Source organism: Geospiza fortis, unplaced genomic scaffold (assembly GCF_000277835.1).
Source record: "Geospiza fortis unplaced genomic scaffold, GeoFor_1.0 scaffold75, whole genome shotgun sequence".
NCBI classification, from domain to species: domain Eukaryota; kingdom Metazoa; phylum Chordata; class Aves; order Passeriformes; family Thraupidae; genus Geospiza; species Geospiza fortis.
The window spans coordinates 3,459,698-3,476,179 of record NW_005054360.1 but is presented as its reverse complement, the minus strand read 5'-3'; the positions used below and the strand labels follow the sequence as shown (position 1 = coordinate 3,476,179).

At 40.6% G+C, this 16,482-nt stretch overlaps 1 protein-coding gene across 1 annotated transcript in view; it reads left to right on the top strand.

Annotated features, from left to right (window-relative positions):
* ITGB1 (integrin subunit beta 1) overlaps positions 1 to 11,027 on the top strand; it is a 23,514-nt gene extending 12,487 nt beyond the window's left edge. Inside the window, exons 13-15 of the mRNA XM_014308165.2 lie at positions 208 to 440; positions 2,561 to 2,727; positions 9,804 to 11,027. Of these exons, the coding sequence (XP_014163640.1) occupies positions 208 to 440; positions 2,561 to 2,727; positions 9,804 to 9,869 (466 nt within the window). The 3' untranslated portion in view covers positions 9,870 to 11,027. The remainder of the gene's footprint in view (positions 1 to 207; positions 441 to 2,560; positions 2,728 to 9,803) is intronic.
* The last annotated feature ends 5,455 nt before the right edge of the window (positions 11,028 to 16,482 follow it).

Genomic DNA, 16,482 nt, shown 5'->3' with positions numbered 1-16,482 from the left:
GGGCTTTTGTTAATCTCAAGGTATATAAATGTTCTGACTGGTACAACGCCATGTCTTACTTTATTTTTTTCCTAACCTTTATGGCAAAAGGGTTGGGGTTTTTTGGGCATTTTGCCCTGTTTTCTCCATAACATTTCTCGAGATTAAATGCTAGAAATCTTCCATGAACACATTCAAAAGCGCTTCTTCTGTTTTGTTCTTGCCCAGGGACTGTGTTCAGTGCAGAGCTTTCGATAAGGGGGAGAAGAAGGAGACGTGTTCCCAGGAGTGCATGCACTTCAACATGACGCGCGTGGAGAGCCGCGACAAGCTGCCGCAGCCCGGCCAGCCCGACCCACTGTCCCACTGCAAAGAGAAGGACGTGGATGACTGCTGGTTCTACTTCACTTACTCTGTCAACTCCAATGGTGAAGCCAATGTCCACGTGGTGGAGACCCCAGGTAGGAAGATGATGTTGCCTGTTCCTCTTTTGTTGTTGATTTGTGCAGTTGGGTGCCTCTGGTTGGTTTGGGTGAGTTAAATGCATTCAGAAATGGGTGCTTGTTACCTGAGTGACAGTTGTGCATGTCCAAGTAGAAAAAAGTTTTAGAAAAACATGTGTCTCCCTAGATCTAGATTTTTCAAACCCTTGGGCTGATAGAAACAGTTTCTATTTTTTAAAAGCAAAAGGTAAATCAGATATGCATATTTGTTGAAACATTTCCTGTTTGCACTTGATGTACTCTGACTTTCTTTATCTCTCCTGTAGCAAGTCCTATTTAGATAAATTTTGATAATTTTTTTACTAGGCTTCTGCTACAGGTTTAAACAATGGTGTCTGTGGGGTTTTGTTCCTTTTTTTTTCTTTTCCTTTTTTAATAATTTAGGATTAGTCTACGTGAAATTGTGTACTATGCTGCCAACTGCTTGAATTTTTTTATGCTGAAAACCTTTGCTTTGACTTGACTGTGGTACCTTCAGTAATAGATCCCAATGTAATTTTGTTTAGTTAATCCCCGCTAGATCAATCTTCTGATAGGAAAAAAAAAGTGAGAACAATTCTAAAGCTCCATCAGTAATTTACCATTTATTTACCAAGAGTATTGTTAGTTTGAATCACTGGATATTGCATCTAACAGTGCAGAATTTATGGTCCTGTACATTAGCAGTTTGTGGTCTCCTGATTTTTAAAAGCCTGATAGAAAATGCACACCTTAGAGATTTAGTGCGGTATTGTATACTTGAAGAATTTTCAGAATTGATCATTGTGATGATCATGACTTTAACGCAATCCAGTGGCTAGTGGCTCTTAGAAATAAATACTGCTTCAATTCAGAATGTTTTCAATTCTCTACCAAAGTAGTCCACAGTATAGAGGAGGAACTTGAGCTCTCTCTCCTAGGACAAGCTATAAGTGCCCTATGCTTTTGGGGCCTCGCCTTTTCATGTACTAACTTCTGCTGCCTTAAGCTCAAAGGTGAATCAAGCCCATTGTGCACAGGGAGGCACCTTAATTTGTGCCGTACAAGTGCTGAAGGAGCAAGCTCTGGCCAGTAGAGCTGTGTTCTGTGGAGCAGACACTTGTTCCTTACTGGCTCCCAAGGAATTCCTGTCGTGTCCCTTCCCACTTCCCTGACTCTTGCAGAGGCAGCTATGAAGATAGGGAGTGTGGGGGAAGCTGTGTTCTATCCACAGTTGTTCTGTTGCACAGGACTTGCATTCATTTGCTTCTGACACCTTCAGTCTGTGCACTGAGCTCTGCAAAAGCCTTTCTTCAGTTTGTGATTATTGGGAATTTTATATTAATAGGGAGTTGGATTTTAATTTGGAGGATTATTATTTCTGTGTCAGCCATTTTAAATCACCTTGCATCTCATCATAGTCTGCAGCTTCCTTGTGAGGGGAAGTGGAGGGGCACATACTGATCTCTGTGGTGACCAGTGACAGGACCCAAGGGAATGGCCTGAAGTTATGTCAGGGAAGGTTCAGGCTGGATATTAGAAAAGGTTCTTCACCCAGAGGGTGGTTGGGCACCTGGAGCAGGCTCCCCAGGGAAGTGGTCAGAGCACCAGCCTGACAGTTCAAGAAGTGTTTACACAATGTTCTCAGGCACACGGTGTGACTCTTGGGACTTCCCTGTGCAGGGACAGGAGTTGGACTCAATGATCTTTGTGGGTCCCTTCCAACTCAGGATATTCTCTGTGTGGGGCCTGTTCTGCTGGTTGGCAGTTGTGCTGCCACAGCTTTGACTTGGAGCTCTTGCATGTTTAAATACAGTTGCTAGTTATTTTACTCTTAATATTGTAAATAATTAGCTTAAGGGTTAAGCAGTGTATAGACTTTATCTTCAGAACAGGTTGTTCTGTTGCTAAGATCAAACACAAATTAGAAGGATGAAAATAAGCTGGAATGTTACAGGATGTACATATTCCAAAAATTCTCTTATTTGAAAGAAAAGTAGTATTGGCATATCTGATATTCAAAATACTGGCTTCAGTACAAAATCAAACATTAATAGCTTCTGGATTTGCATTACCTTTACCATTTTGGAAAATCATGTTTCCCTTGCTTTGTTCCCCAGAGTGCCCCAGCGGTCCTGACATCATTCCCATTGTAGCCGGTGTGGTTGCTGGAATTGTTCTTATTGGACTTGCATTATTATTGATTTGGAAACTACTAATGATCATTCATGACAGAAGAGAATTTGCTAAATTTGAAAAAGAGAAGATGAATGCCAAGTGGGATACGGTGAGTGAAGAAGCTTTTCTATTCATAAAAGCTGCAGTAGTAGAGGAAAAATAGAAGATTTTTGTTCATGTGCTTTAAAGTGTTTCAGATTACAACCAGTCCTATTGGAGAAGTGTTTCTTGAGGCAGAAAAGAGAGTAGTAACTCAGGTTTAAATAACTTTTCAGAGAGGAGATGTGATAGTGACAGAACAGTTCAGCTTTGCAGTTCTACCACGCTTTACAGCCTATGATTAAAACGTTTATTACAAGGATGAGTCACTTCTGTAGAAAGCAAAGAAGAAAATTTTGCACTGATTGAGGAAATCTTGTAAATGCTCGCACAGGGTTAGCTGGGAGACTTCATAAAGTCACAAAATCGTGGCAGGTGCTGGTTTGTTGAAGTCTTCCCAGCTCTTTGTCAACAGAGAAATGTGCAAGGCAAACAAGCCTGTGGTCTATAGGCTTCCATAGACTGCGGAGTCGCTGCCTCTGGGCAGTGTCAGGAGTCTGCTAATCAAGAGCCCCTTCACCACAGTTCTGTAGAAGTCAACGCCCCCATGTGCTTGATAAGAAAATATCTTTTTTTAAAATTGTCCTAGGAAGCCTTTTAGTTTTATTTAAGAAAATTGATTAATCTCGTACTGGGGAAAAAAATTACTAACATTTTATTTTATATATAGCATGATTCTTTTTCAGTGATAGTTGAGAATGTTGCTTTTTTTTTCCTGTTGAATTATTCGACATTGACCATTTCTTTTACTTCAGCAAGAAAATCCAATATACAAGAGCCCTATTAACAATTTCAAGAATCCAAACTATGGACGTAAAGCTGGTCTCTAAGTCTCAGTTTGTATCTCCTTTCATTTTCTTTCCTTTTTTCTCCCTTTGCATGTCACTTCAAACTCACTGTGTGTCACAGTCCGTTAATCACAGTTTGAGTCTTGCTCAGTGTATCTACTTCTGCTGTGATTGTGGGGCTTTCAAGAATGCAGCTTGAACTTTTTTAACTGGTTTTGACAGTGAGGTTGCTTACTTACTAATACTGCTAATACTGGCTTAAACTATTCTACAAGTGATTTTTTAGGTTTTTTTCTAGATGTGTGGATACATAATAGAGCAGCTTCTAGGACCAAAGAATATTTTTGGATTGTAGAGAGACACACAGGGGATGCTTTGTCTTCTAGTTCTTCAAATCTGCAGTCAGTGTGCTTAAAATCAATATTTTTGCTAAGCTAGATTAGATACTCGTAAAATATCCCAGCCTATAAATATCACTGTTTTTGTTGGAATAGCTCTGTGAACAGGCAGAGTAGCATTCCTTTTTTTTGTCAACTGCTTTGGCTTCTTAACCTAGTATAGACCTAGTCTGTAATTAAGGTATGAAATGCATATACTCTAGTAATTTTATAATTAAATCTGCACCTTATTTTTTTCATCCTATTTCTATTGAAACTGGCACTATCACAGTCCTTGTAACCTAGCCAGCTTTAGGGTGTCCATAGATATGGAACATTAATAGGACAGGAGGAAATATCCTTGTCCTCTCTAGATGCATTTTTCACTCAGTTTCTTACTCCCTTCTGAACTCAGCCTGAGCACCTCATTTGATTGGAGCTGCTGAGTTCAGTTCTGTTCACACCCAACACACCAAAGTAACAGCAGTGTCCAGGAGAGGAAGTCAGGGAAGCACAAGGGATGAGTTGATGTCTTCTGCAGACTCCCAGATTGCCCTTCCATGAGTGCTGGAGGTGTTCTCCTTCCCTGGGACCCCCAGCTGCTGGGGAAGGAGGGAGAGGGAAGTTGACAAGGGGAATGGATGTCAGAAGAGCTCCAAGAGAAAGTAGTACAGAGATGAGACTAGAGGGAGGGGAATGAAGAAGTTGTGAGGGCAGCACATCCATTAAACATCCATGGAGTTTTTTTCAGAAGCCAGTGGAAGGGAAGGATCTGTGTCTCTAATTTTATATAGTGTCTGCTGTCTCCCTTTTTCAGTGTTGCATTCAAAAGATTTTGTAAAGGAAAAATAAGGGGAGAAAGCAGAAACTGAGAATATTTAACTGTGACAACAGTTCCAGATATTTTGTGTAGCATTCCAAGCCCTTCCTGAGGAAATACACTTTCCTTTTCTCTTCACAATCATTTCACTTTGCAGTGTGTCCAAAATGGATTGTAAACAACATTCCTTTTGCCTGCTACATCAACCACATTCAGCTCCTTTTCATTTTTCTTCCCAGAGCCAATTATTCTGGGGAGGAAATTGAGTTTTTGGTCCTTTCTAACACTTCACATACTCCATCTGGTTAAGTCTCTGTTACCTGTTCTTCTGCCATTCACTTAATTGTGTACTTTCTGTTGCATGCAGGACAAGCACCTAATAAACCATAACGGTGTGTAACTTCCATTCTGTGCTCTTGTTCTCTACCCTGTGACTCTTCAGGATGTAATGTTTGTTGCTGCCATTTCTCCTCAAAATGTATTTCCTGCAAAAAGCTCTCCTCTGGTGTAAATGGAGAGATTAACTTCTGCCTTTTTGGTTCACTCAGATATGAAGGTTAAAAGTGTGAAAGGGTGTGCTTTGGGTTTTTTAAACATAACTTAATAATTGTTGGTATTCATAGAAATATTAGAAGTCTGGGGAGAGAGGGAGGTGGATTTATTCTTACGGACCACTGGAAAGGAGACAGTCAGAATTGTCGAAGTAGGTGAGCCATGAGATGTAAAACAAGATCCTGCTTTTCCCTGTAGATAAGATTTTCTGGTGGTTTTACATTATTGCCATAGCTTCTCATTTAGATGAAGAGTTGCCTTATAATGTCGAGGCAGGAAAATCATCTGAATTCCCATTATATGAAAATTACACTGTAGTAGATTCCCTCCAGGCGTGTGCATCCGCAAATTAACTTTGTGCAGTTTGTGTGACCCTTCCCCTGTCCCACATCCATTGTCCATACACGGGCTGGGGCTCTGTGGTGAGGGAACTGCAGCACCTGGAGTTTGCCATGGGCCAGGTACTCAGGTGTTTCCCTGGTGCTGGTCCATGGTGGTGCAGATGATACCACAACATCCCAGTGGTGAATGCTCAAGGCAGCTGGGTCAAACAGAGTTCTGTTTGCCCAGGTTCTACTCCAGTCAGCCATAAAAGCTTTGGTGCAGTCATGCTTCTAACAAGTCTAAGGATAAATTTCTTCTGGACTAAAAAGCTGTGTCACAAATTTAAAGCACAAAGCTGCTATCTGTAGTGAATGCCATTACCACTACTGCATGGGGATAGATTGTTGAAGGTGCATTGCTAAGCATCTTCAAACAGACTCCAAATTCAGTCATCTTGAATTTCACAAGTGATAAACACATTTATATTATACACTAATAATAAAATTTAAGAAATTTAAGTCTGTAGTAATTTGATTAGCCTTATTAGCAGCTACTGGTTAAAATGAAAAAAAAAGACAGGAACAGTTCAAAGTGCTCAAAATCGCAGGGACTTGTTCTTCTGAGTTGAGTTTTATGCCTGTGACTTAGGTACTGCTGAGTGATGGAGGTGCTCTGGGTGTGGGAGCAGAGATGCCGTGTTTTCAATCCCTTTCCTGTAAATTGCTGTGTTCAGTGAGCACTGGTTTGTGGCCCCAGGATGGATGGATGGATGGACGGACGGACAGATGGATGGGGCTGGCGGCGCCCTCTGGCGGCCCCGCGCTCCTGGGAAGCAGCGCTGGGACAGCAGCGGGGGCTGGAACTGTCACAGCCAGCTCTTGAATAACGTGTGCATGAGCTTTAACTCTGTTTCTTACAGTGACTTAGGTCTCAAACCCACTATGGAGGCAATTTCAGTGACTGTTGAAACACTGAGCCCCTGCAGGAGAAGGAATAAGAAGGTTAATTGAACACAGAACTATTCTGTGTGATAGTTTCATCTTTATGTGACACTGGACTGAACTGTTACCCTCTGAACAGCCAGTCTAGCTGAAAGTGAATATTGTTGCAAGAACATAGCTCTTTATTCTTGGCTGAAGGTACTTTTAAAAAGTACCTCCATCTTTATTTTGCTCAGTATTTCACCGAGTCTTGTATGTAGTTACTGTTTGTTAATTTTAATTTTGGTTTAAGTGTGCATGGAGTTTTCAGTTGTAGGGGCATGTGGCAAATGTGTTTTCCCTAACTCTGCATGCTTTAACCAGTGTATTTGCTCCAGTGCCATGAAGATAAGGGAGCATTTGAAATCATACTATTAGTCTAAGACATCAAGTTTGGAATCCCATGTTTTAGTGGCCAATTAAAAGACTGGAATGCTTCTAATGTCTGAGAAGATAGACCCTCTGCCAGCTGTGAGGGGCCCTGAGTGAGGGGAGCATCATGATGGATTAGTGGATATTTATTTTAATGAAGAGCTGTCTGCAGGAGACCCTGCCAAGGCAGGGAGGTTGGGCTGTGGCTGGAGCAGCCAGGGCTTCACCAGAAGAGAGCAGGGAAGGAACCTGCAGATCCATCAGGTGCCTGTGTTGCAATTTTAGGCAGTAGAGCCTCAGGAGCCATTTAGCTGATCAAATGTCAGGTTGGGTTAAGCTGAAGAGTTGTGTGAATATTGACTAAATCTCCATTATTTGTACTGGGAACTGAGACACTGACCTGACATGGGGAGACAGCTAGTCAAGTGCTTTATCCAGTGACCTAAATCCCACTGTGTGCTTCTGGGAAGTGCAGGTACAAGGGAAGGCAGGACAGAGTTTCAATATCCTTATAGGGCTTATGCTAAATCAAGAGCATGAAAACTTCAATTCTGACTTCTCTTGAAAAGGCAGTATAATAGAAAACTTGCAATCTTGTTATTCAAATGGTATGTCAAGCCTGATTTCAGGTTCAGATTAGTTGTGTGAGTAGCACCTAGCAAATTTCCAAGTTTTAGGCCTTACCTTTAGACCCACTCCTAGGCTATCTGGCAGAAGTTGTCTCTCTTTTAGAACTAGAAGATGTGAGTGTATAGCCCCTGTATGTGCTGGGGGGAGTCTGTTCTGTGAAATGTTGGAGGCTAAGTATTACACACAGCACAAGTATTACATAATGCCTTGCCATGGAGGAGCTGCACAATAACTTCTACTCTGCACGTGATGCAGCCTCACACTTACAGACTTCCTCTGCATCATAAACTTTATTGGTTTATATTGAAATTTTTAAGATTCCATTAAAACTTGTCAAGGAAATAAGCAATGTACATTGCCAAGAACTTTGAGGCATAAAGACATACTTCAGTACCAGATTAAATCCCTCATCCCTGCATGATTTTCCCATTTCATTTGCATGTTAATATTGCAAACCTTTTGCTAAAAATATTTGCCAAAATATTGCACTGATTAATTAGTCTGTCTGAGAACTAGCCACATCACATGATTGTCCATGATTTAAAATTGAAAAAAAACCAACCAAATGTTACTCCTCATCCCTTCCCACACCAGTAGATGATACACTTCTAATCAAGAGAGCATTTGCCTAGGAACTGATAGAAAGGGGAAGGGACTTTTGCTGTTACACTGTATTTGTGAAGCACAGCCAGCGCTGAACACCCAGCTCCTCCTTCAGGTGACGCCTATGTCCAGGTGACGTCAACTCAGCTCTTGAGAAGACTGAACAGAGAGCTTTGACTTCCATTGTCTGGCAGTCCAGTTTCTGCCTGGACAGATCTCTTGGATCTAGGCAAGATTGGATGTGCCTCCTTGCTCTTTGCATGTTAGAGAAGCTGGCTGTGAGGAAAAAAAAACCTTTTTCTGTGAAAGGAACCATGAGAGCAGCCACCTCTGTTGTTGGGGTAGAGCAGTTACTCATCCTGTGCTGGGCCTTGCAAACAGAAGGCAGCAAACTTCCCAGGAGCCATGATGGGAAAATTTCACACCAAGTGAGGTTCTTGCTTGCCTTTGGCACATTCTGTGGTATTCCAAGCTGTTTTTCCAGGTTTATGACCCTGAAAAATAGACACCTGGTTTTTGTGCATCCTTTAATTGAGTGTAGGAAAAATTGGTTTAACCTGAATTACTGTAAATGGAATTGAGTTAATATGGTTGTACAGCCCGTCTCAGATTGGGGTGGGGGAGCTCTGGAGGGACAGAGATTCCCTCACTGTGCTGAAGGGCAGATCCAGCCCTGGCCAGGGCAGCACTCAGGCTCACATCCTCACTGAGCTCAGTTTTCTCAGGAATCAGCTGTGTGTGCGCAGAAGAGCTCCATGCTGGCAGACAGCATTCATCTAGGCTGAGGTTCAGGCTGTGCTAAAAGCTCAGAGCTGCACCTCCAGGCCCTTCTAGCAGTGGTCCTTTCTCCTGTGAAGATTTATCTGTTAATTTTGAGTTCAAGCTGTTCATCTGAGGTGTGCAAGGATGTCATAAATGAAGTAAGATGTACTGAGATAGAAGGAAACCTGGGGGAAAAGGAAGCTTAAAATCAGCTGCTTCATTTAGGGGGTTTTAAATCTCCGCAAGACAGATGTAAGCAATTGTTCTGTAGGCTTGTCTCATATCAGTAGAAATAATTGTTTTATTACAGCATCTGCACCAGTACAAAAGTTTCTTTGTTTTATCTGTACATTTTGCTATTCTGGGGGCTGGGGAGACCTGCAGGAATAAAATGAGAATGCCAAGTACTGAATGTTCACTGTAAATATTGACTGTGTATTAGCAAAACACTAGCAGTCTTTCCACGTTGTTTCTAGAATTCAATTACAATGTAAGATAAGCTGTTTAAATGTTTATTATAGCAGAATGGGGTCTGTGGTCAGTCCTGGTGTCAAACAATGGTGTTTACAATTCTGTTTGTCTCTATAAAATGCCCTGGGCTGCAGAGCCCTGGGTGATGGCTCAGCCCCGAGGTTCAGCTGCCTCCAAGGAATTCTGTGGTGCAAATGGAACAGGATCCTGCTAACCCTTTGCTTTATTTATTAGCTGTGCATGCCTTTCTTCAAGTTACTAGAAGGAAGAGTAGTTTGATTTAAGCTGTTTGTGTGTACAAACAAAGCATTAATGGATAATTTCTTATGCAAATTTTTATGCTTCTTGCAAACACAGATCTTTTTTCATATCTTTAAATGTTAATGTATTTTTTTTTCTTTTTCTAGGGTGAAAATCCTATTTACAAGAGTGCAGTGACGACTGTGGTCAATCCTAAATATGAGGGAAAATGAACACTGCTTGTATAACTTCACAACACTGTATGCAGTATAGCAACTTTTGTAGTCACAATAAGATAGATTTAGGGCAAGCTGCAGTGATTTTACTAATTAATTACATACAGGTTTGTCTTCCTGTGTGAAAATAGACCTTATGTAATTTTTTTTTTTTAATTTTTTTTTTGTTTTGCAAATAAGAGTAATTGGTGCCAGAGGTTGGACAAAAAAAACTTGAGACTGTGTAGCCTAGTCAGCCCAGGTCACATGGTGCCTTTTTGACCTTTCCCATTCCCGTGTTGTGAATCCAGGTCTTGCGCGGGGCATGGTGCTGCATGGCAGGACTGGGAGGGAAGGGGTTAAAGCAATCAGCATGAGGGCTCTGCCTAGCCATTTAGTATTAAACTTTTTAGCTTTACAGGGAAATCAGGGCTTGAGTTTGCAGATGTAATTAAACTCATGTAGCATGGAGCTGGTGGTTAATTGGTCTTTGACTTGCTAGATGAATGATTAAGTATTTGGTAAGTTGAGTAAGCTGGAGGGGAGCAGTGTACAAGACTGAAAAGCATGTGCATACTTATCTTTGATTTTCAAGTTGCATATTGCCAGGTTATGGTTATGGTTAGAATGAAAAGTTTTGAGAAGAATGTTAAGAAAGAAAAAATAGCTTTAAAACATGTGCCATTACTGAAGAAGTTGCTGACTGGTAACTTACTTAGACTTTTTTTGTAAATTCAAGCCCTGGGTGGCAGTATCATGAAGTACCTTACCAAGACATCCTCAGATCACCTAAGGGCCTTAGTGATGCTGTGTCTTTATTCTGTAATGTTTCTTTGCTTTCAAGCCTGGTGCTTTGTCACCTTCTAATCTTTTAATGTATTTGGTTGCAATTCTTTTTGTAATATTTTTGTATCAACACAAGCTTTGTTTTCCTTTTTTTTTTGAGCAGTCTTAGCTGTAAATTTGCCTTTACCCTGTAGCTAAGATTGCATAGTTTGTCATGTGCAGAGTCACACATCATTCTTGACATGTGCCATGTATATTTGCCTCTGACCGTTCAAACTGCATCATAGTCATATTCTTGTTTTAAGTGCCTTTTTATTTTAACAGATGTTCACTTTTTACAGTGCTATTACTGAAGTTATTTATTAAATAAAAGTACCTTAAAATACTTGATCTCGTCTCTTTATCTTGTAGAAGTTGTTACTATTCAAAAAACCTGAGAATTGCATCTCTGCAAGGTAATAATTGTAATAATACCAAATATGCCCTGAGAGGAGTTAATGTCACACAGGAAGCTGACTTTTAGGAAAACTGACCCCTTATGTAGGTATTACCAGTGCTCCCAAATTAGGCCAATATTTAATTACATGTGCATTAACCTGATTGTGTGCACTCATTATGTTATATATTCTGTACTTTCCTTAACAAGTCTGGTTTCAAAATGCTTTTGTGGATTGGTAGGCTGCTTTTCCACAGAGATGCTGAAGGCTTTGAATGTAAGTGGCCCATTAGAGAGCTTTTCTAAACCCTTGTCTGAACTGGGTTTCCAGTAGAGGCTCCCAGGCAGATGGAAGCTGCTTAATATCTCCAAGTGAACAGTTGCTTAAATGAGAGAGAGCAGCTGCCATCCTACAGGATCAGATTCAAGCTAAGTGTCACAGATTGTGGGATTTGCTTTAACCAGGATTGGATGATGCAGCCAAGAGAGAAGATGTAGTTCAAATAGGATAAAATCTAGATGCTGGGAGCCAGGAGTGGTTGTTAATCCTCCTTGGTTTGTAAACAATATCCTCAGGTGTTTACCTGAATTCTGCCAGCTGACAGAGCAGTGAACCCTTACAGTCAGAAGCAGTGCATCAACCCAGAAGACTGTGATCCCACACAAGGCACATGTAAGATCCCAGCAGTTTCTCTGTTTTAAAATAATTACAGTTAATATACTCATAGTCTTACTATCCTTAATCCATCCATCTCCTCAACTCCTATCTAGTAACTGTAGAGCTAAGCTAGAATTGTTTTATGGCAGTTGTAATAATCAGAGTTTCTTATCCTGGATAGAAACTAAAGACAAAATTACAAGTCAGCTAAAGAAACTAATTCTCTGTAATCATGTGGCTTATTGATTACTGATTTTGCAGTAGTACATTGAGCCTCCTACCTTAAAACTGCCTCTAAGTCTGCTTGGAAAGTAGCCTTAGCACAGTCTTGAGCACCTACACATGGGGGAATCTGGACTGATAAACTGATGCTCTGGGGATGCTGATGGGTTTTTTCCTTTTCTGGAAAAGCTACAATATGTTTTCCATAACAAGTAAAAATTCATTCTCAGAGGAACACAGAATGCGAGTAGGATAAAAAGGAGAAGCTTTTAGTTAAGTAAAATACTGATGAAGTAAAGATGGTGAATTTGTTCTAGCTACACACTTCTATTTAGAGAGTGATTTTGAAGCACTTCTGATTTTATTTTTGAAAAATCAGTTGCTGCCAAAGCATTTATCTAACAGAAAGAAAATATTTATTAGCAGCTGTGAATACAACTATCAGAACACAGATTGCTGCAACATAACTCCAGTGAATGTTCATTAATGATAATAAATACATTAACCCCATCTCAATAAAATAGATAAATTGCAGATAGAAAAAAACCACTGTAGGACATAATTTCAAAGTACTTGGGCATGTTTTTAATGAGAGTGCTGACATAGCATACTATCAGAATAATAATACAATCAGAATAATATCAGAAACTAAAAATACGACAATTGTTAGTCAAACCATCTACTATAGTAATGCCTAATTGCAAAATGGGAAAATAAAATTAATTCAAGGAGGTAACTATATGTTTGAATGGAGCCAGCAAATTTTTCTTGGGCACCACAGAACCTGTTCAAGGAAGATTTTAGAAAGATTACACGAAGAGAAGGCTGGATTAAAAAGCCAGTAAAAGTAGCTGATCAAAGATGTCCTTGAAAAAGCTGAAAATATAAAAGAAATTTAAACATTAGAAGTATGCTAAAGAGGATTTAGTTCCTCATGAAAGGCACAAGAAATAATAAATAGACTGTAAAAAGTCTGACACCGAGATTAAGAAGGACAATTGGACTAAAGAAATGACAGAATATGTAAACTCATTCTTTGCTTATATATTTCTTCTGGAAGAGTTTCATGAGACAGCCAACCTAACATTCCCCAGCAGAGGGCAAATACCAGAGAAATGATTCAAAATACTCTAGAGAGGAATCAACAGAAGGAATAGCAGCAAAGTGCCAAAAGCCAATGGTAATCATTTGAGAAGGTTTATTTCATACAACTGGACTTCCAAAGCCTTCTAACAATGCTTTGCATCAAGACCGTTGCGGAAACTGCCATGGGATGTGAAGAAAGTCTTCAAAAGAATAAACAGCTATTAAGGCAGAAGGTTAAAGGGCACAGCATAGGAACTCAGTTACCAGTTCTTTCTCCAGTCCAAGAGGTGCCACGGGTGACTCTTCAACCTGCTGGCTTGAAGCCCCCCTCTCAGTGCAGTCCAGGACACCACTGCCTGGTCCTTGTGCTGTCACCAGGGCCAGCAAGGTCCTTCTGCAGGGCTGCTTTCCACACGCTGGGCCCCAGGCTGTGCTGCTGCTTGGGGTTATTCCTCCCCAGGGACTGGTCTTGGCAATTCCCTTCACTGAATGTCAAAAGGTTTCTTCCATTCCCAGTTTCTTTCCATTCCCAGTGTGCCAGCTCCCCCTGCAGTGAGCCAGCCACTCCTCCCAGTTTTGTTTGTCTCTGGAGGTGCTGAGGGTGTGCCCCATCCTTCAGGCCATTCTAGGGGATGCTGAACGGGGAGGGGCCCGGTGTCCAGCCCTTGGATCCCCCACTGGTGGCTGCCTCCAGACTTGTGCCACCAATCACTGCCCCCTCAGCCCTGGCATTTCAGGCAGTTTTCAGTGCATCTCACTGCCCTCATCTGCCCTAAACTCCATCACCCTGTCTGCAGTGATGTTGTGGCAAACAGTGTCAAAAGCTTCACTGAGGGGGAGATAATATCCACTGGGAAAACCAAATCCATCCATTTAAACCAAGCTAAAGGGTACAAATCAGTCATTAGCTGTGTGTATTCAGGGACAGTCCCTGAACTACCTGGTGCCTGCTCAGGAAATAAGATACAGACCATCAGTTTAATGTTCAGTAACAGTCAATAAAACAGCATAAGTAGGGATTACTAGAAAACATAAAAAGCAAAAGAGAAAACAGTAATTTTTTTTAAGAAAAAAACTGATGTGACTAAATCTTGAGTATCACTTCAGTTTCAGCCTTCTCAGCAAAGATAAAGGGAATGGATAAAATGAGAAAAGACACAGAGGAGGATGACATAACAGAAGTTGCACACCAGTTTCTGTACAGGGAATTAAAAAATAAAAAGGGATTTTCAGCCTGGAAAAGATGACAAGGATACCATTGTGACTTACTGTGAGAGGCAGTGGAGAAGGCAAATAGGGGAAGACCAAAGAGTTATCAGACAAAGCCTCAAGAAATAAATGTAAGGTACATCTTCCCATAACCCATAAGTTGTAAAAGATTCTGCGGGTAGTACATATTTAAAATCAGCAGATAAATTCACAAAAGAGGGATTCATCATGGGATATTAGCTACAGAACCTAGCAAATACTGCTTACCTTGAAATTGGAGATTATGCTGGAAAGAATCAGGGTATTTTTCTCTACACATTTCCATGTGAACACAGATGGAGAGAGGGCACTGGGTTATATGAAGCCTTAAACTGGCCCAGGAAGGTCAGAAACCTTTATGTTCTTTGGTATTTACCATTTATGTCCCAACACTGGCCAGCTGTAAGAGCCCCAGCTTCTTGCATACCTTTCCAGTTTGATTCCAATCTTGTAAGCAAAAGCTTTCAGTTACCTCCTACATTTTCTTTTCTATCACAAGAGGAATACTTTGCAGCAATAAGTAGAAGTAAATTACATTTACTATTTTAAAATATGAATCAAAAGAAATAATGGACTTATTTCAATAAGGCTGTCTGCCCTGCTCCTTTGTGTCATGCTAATGGGATCTTCAAAACATCCCTCCCAGAACAGAAAACAACAAATTCTTTTAATTTCCAGGCTCTCCACTGATGTACAACTAGAGCACTTTCCCATCAATCTCTCAAACAGCAATAGGATGTAGTGTGTATTAAGGGATCTGGGAGCTGTTGCAGAAGAGACTCCTGGCACTAAGAGACATTTCACTTAGTCTGATAATTCAGGAAAAAATATCCAGGCTGTTACCAGTACCTGATTAAGGAGACACCCCCAGCCCACTGCTTCACGTTCCATTTTTTCACATGATGCATGAATTCTACCACCGAACAGAAGGTGCAGCCATTTCGAGGCAGTTTACAGACTCTGGAGTTACCAAAGCCACCTCTAACTTGGAAGCATCCAAATGCATCTTCCATTTCTGTAACAACTGGTGTTTCAGTGAAATGGTCCAAGTGCCAATTCATTTAATCCCCAAACTGAATACACTCATTCTCTGCTTCTGTTTGAAATATTGTCTACAGTGAGCAAACAGAAAATACTGAAAATGAAATCTTATGGCCATTATTTCCTTTCACTGGCACCTTGATCCATACAGGATCCAGAGCCCTGAGCCCTCCCTGGGTGTGGGCAAGTATGATACAGTTCAGGGGCTGGAGAACACCACAGAGTAAGAGTTTGGTTGGACTCCATTCCCTGTTGAAGCTGGACCACTGTGCAGTCAGAAACCTGGAAATCTTTTGGACAGTTGAAAACCAGGAAGGCATGTTACTCTGTAAATAGGTAATTATTTAACACATTCAGCTTTTGCTGGACTGTTATCTTTGACTTGGGCACTTTAGTTTTCTATGGAACATTCTGTCTTTAGTGCCAAAGCAGGTAAGGTCTGACCTTGGCACTGAATTCAGGGTCCTGTCATCAGGTTTTCTTCAATTGATTCCTTTTGAGATAGAAAATTAAAATGAAAAAAACCTATTTTCATTTTACTTTGGTAAGGAACACACCACAGAGCTGACAAATATTCAGCTGGAATTACTTGGCAGAACACTTAACTCCATATTTATCTAATTTTGTAGTTAAAATATCTTTCTGCAAAACTCTACTAACTAGCAGATTTCAGCTCTGCCAGCATTATAACTGCTATTAATAAATACAGTACCTTCAGCAATACTCAAAAATAAAGTTGGTTTGCATCTTCCATAAAACAAGAGTGAGTGACATCAGCTATATTTTCTTCCCTTTGTTTTCTATTAATATTGCCCTGCTAAATGATTCTATCCCATATCAAACTGATACTGTCCCCTATATTCTTTTAAAACACTAGCACAACCATTGGTTTTAAAACACTTGCACAACAGTAGCTCCATTAGAACTTACCAGAAACTCTCCACAGTTTCAAGAATGACAATAAATTATCTGTCCAAGCAGCTCCTTGACCAGCTCATTTGTTCAGTACCTTTCCAAGACAATCCTCAGCTCACAAACAAGCACTCTGCTCATGCATGTGCAGACTGGGGCACTACCTGTGCCCTTGTAGTACATTTTGTAACGTAATAAGGTTAATATTTCTTTCCTATTATGTGAAATGTCCCATCAGTTTC